This window comes from Pteropus alecto, unplaced genomic scaffold (assembly GCF_000325575.1).
Source record: "Pteropus alecto unplaced genomic scaffold, ASM32557v1 scaffold102, whole genome shotgun sequence".
Classification (NCBI taxonomy): Eukaryota; Metazoa; Chordata; class Mammalia; order Chiroptera; family Pteropodidae; genus Pteropus; species Pteropus alecto.
This window is the reverse complement of record NW_006432224.1, coordinates 235,986-239,215: the sequence shown is the minus strand read 5'-3', so window position 1 is coordinate 239,215 and position 3,230 is coordinate 235,986. Positions and strand designations below refer to the sequence as shown.

General features: G+C 54.8%; 1 protein-coding gene across 1 annotated transcript in view; it reads right to left on the bottom strand.

Annotated features, from left to right (window-relative positions):
* Window positions 1-2,652: 2,652 nt before the first annotated feature.
* Window positions 2,653-3,230, bottom strand: part of LOC102887399 (E3 ubiquitin-protein ligase HERC2) — a 114,318-nt gene continuing 113,740 nt past the window's right edge. The window contains exon 89 of the mRNA XM_025043506.1: window positions 2,653-3,230. This exon is cut by the window's right edge and continues 40 nt beyond it. Within this exon, the coding sequence (XP_024899274.1) occupies window positions 3,060-3,230 (171 nt within the window). The 3' untranslated portion in view covers window positions 2,653-3,059.

Sequence of the window (3,230 nt, the reverse complement as noted above, 5' to 3'; positions counted from 1 at the left end):
GGTGGCCGTGGGTGAGGAGGTCTCCAAGGGCCCTCTGGGTGCAGGTGCCAGAAGTGCTAAAGGGCGGGAGGGGTGACTCCTGGTGCCCCCATTGCTGACATCCTGAGTGACAGCAGGACCGTCAGATGCCCACCCTTCCTTCTGCTAAAAGCCGCTATGCTGGAGGGAGCTAAGGAGAGTCCGGCCGCCCCAGCCCCCAAGGGCTCCCGCTTGGGACCAGAGCAGGTGACAGCCCAGGCCTTGCCCTCGGGGCTCCAGGAGCTGGTCTGCCTGCTCACTTCAAAGCAACTCAGAGCGGATTTCAGTCTGGGCTCTGACATCTCGAAAGGAATGTCGGCCTCAGCCTCCTCCCTCCCTTCTCTCCAGCGGCCCCCAGATGAAAGCACCTTGGCCTGTCCTGCAGGTCAGGAAAGAGACACATGCACAGGCTTAGCAAGTTCTCTGGGACTCCAAGTCCTGGTTAGCCCTGAGGTTTCTAGTTAAAGACCCCAGAAGCCAGCAGTCATGGTGACAAACACTGTGCTGATGAAAACACCTGGCAGACTGCCCGTTGTTGGTCACCTGTCAGTCAGGTGCTGCCTCCACCTCTTTCGTGCTGAACCAGGAGCGAGGCCAGCGCCGCCATTTATACATGGTCCGACGTGGCCCCAGGCCCAGCGAGGACTGAGCCAGCGGTCACATTTATTGGCAGAAAGACATGATTCATCACACTACCTCCCTGCCTCAGAAGGGATTAACCCACAATTCAAAATACCAGTGGGACCAGCCAGCAGAGTCAGGGGACTTCACTCAGCTCTCCTTCCCATGGGTTCTGCACAAGTTTCTGTCTGCCACAAGGAATGTGACTTTAGGCTTCATTCATCAGATGCGTGTAAAAATTAAGACATGCCCTAGAGATTTGTCTTGGGCGAAAATGAAGAAACTCACTGTGAAAAAGCCCCCCTCCCCTTTTTTTGGTTGAGTAGAATAGAACAGAAGAAAATGGATAATCCTCCAGTATTTCTGAAATTTAGAAAAAAAGGACCCATAATGAGTATGTCCTGGGCATGCTCTGAATGGTAGGGACAGCCAGTGTGGCAGGCAGGGTCACCCCGTCACTGGCATCTCCCTGTGGGGACTTTGCAGGACCTTCCACTGAAGCATTTTGAGTCTCAAGATCCCTTCTCTTAGAAGCTCTCCAGCCCCCATCCCCAACTCCAGGGACTCTCCATGGACCTTATTTTTAGACAAGATTAATAAAGATGTTTGCAAACAAACAAACAAACAAAAAAAGAATCAGTAATTTTTATCTGGGTTACATCTAACAATAGTACCATCCTGGAAATCAAAACTGAAAAATCTCCAAATATTCAATTTAAAATAAAAGCAAAACTTTTACTTACTGACATCCTCTTGGGAAAAATGACTTTCCAAAACAACAAAATCTAGTGAGAAGAATGGTGACATTTTTGTCAACCTCTTTACTACCTGGCTTAGCAGAAGACGGTGGGGCTCCCGGCCCTGCTCTCCGGCCTGCATGTTGCGATGTGCTGTTTCCGTTGACAGATGTGAAGAAAATTTGGCCAAATGCAGGTTACACAGCTGGACAAAGAGAGGACCTCGTGGAAACCCACCCCAGGGGCCCTCAAACAGGGCTCTGAGGACGGCTGTTCCAGAGGCCAGGACACGTTTGCCAGCCCATTGACCTGGGGGCCGGCCCACCGAATGGGGGTTGGGGGTGACAGTCACTTGCTGTCTTGCCGTCGAGTAGTCAGACCTGCTGTCTGCAGCCACTCGGCCGAGACCAGCCAGCCCAGACGCAAGAGAAATAAACGCTGCTCGTGTACGCCCTGGCATCGGGGGCAGTTCGTCAGCAAAAGCAGCAAAAGCTGGCTGGTGACCAATGGACTGGAGCTGAGGACACCCCCAGGTTATGGAACCTTTGAGTTAAAAAAAGGGCTAATCAGGGCATTCGCCGATTTGGTTCCCAGGTAAAACCTCCTCTCTTTGGACCCTCATGCAAAACGCTGGGCCCCCGGACAAATGAACAGGCTCCCGACGTGCCATGCTTGTTTTTGCTCCGTCGGGTACCACGTCCCCTGGAACAAGCAACTCGAATCCTACGCCATGGGCAACCGCACCAGACGCACACCCGACCCCAGGCCAACAGGACAGCAGCAGGACTGCACAGGCAGACGCACAGAGGATGGGCCAAGGGACCCGCGGGCTCCCGACACCAGCTGCTCCCCACAAGTCCCCCACCCCGTTCTCCAGGGGACCAATCTTTCGTCACTGACCGAGTTTGTTTGGTGACTGGAATGGCCGTAGCTAATGCACACGGCAAAGACTGATTTATTCTCTGGTTGCAGCACATGCACCAGTAAGGAACTTGGGCTGACAATTTGGCGACGAATGTTTTACTTACAGGGAGTTAAAAGCGAGGTGCACACATCGCGCACACTACGCGGAGTACGCCTGCCGCGCGGGGCCCTCCGTCACGCTCACAGAAGGGCCTCGGCTCGCGCCGCACGCCCGCACCCTAAAAAGTGCCGCTGAAGACACAGGGCACCGACGGCCTCCTCGCTTCCGGCCTGAGTCACCTTCGGGTGCACCGAGCAGCGCTGACCACTTCATGTCCCACGACTTGTAATGACAAACTCAGGATGAAATTACTTGAAATGTTTATATACGATTTAATTGTTACACAGCTTTTCCAACACACAGTCAAGGCGATGCACAGCACCTGTGAGGCAGAAAGAAAACGCGCCATTGCACCCACAAGTAAAAAGGCTTTTTATTCATTTCGGGGAGGCCGCCAGTCAGGTCAGTGTCCGTGTGAACATTTAAACACTTCAATAAACGCGGAGTCCAACGTGTAAAGCAGCATCACGCCTGAGAAGACCGTCCTAAGTCAGAAGTACAAGTCAGTGTTCACGCACAAGGCTGTCCAGCACGGCCCCGATCCGCATGCCGACCCCGAACCGGCAGTCCCCACACCCGCGCCCCAGGCACACGGGGACGGGCCCTGTCCCCACAGGCAGGGACAGGCCCTGTCCACATCCCGGACGGCCCGCGGCGCCTCAGTGGCCCGTCAGGTAGTCCTGCGTGGAGTCGGAGGCAAACGAGTCGGCGTCCTCGTTCTCCGAGTCGCCACTGCTGTCGTCGGCGGCCGGCTCCCCCGTGAGGGCGATGCGGGCGTAGTCGTCGGTGTCTATGGACTTGCAGAAGTGGATGGCGTACTTCAGCTTCTC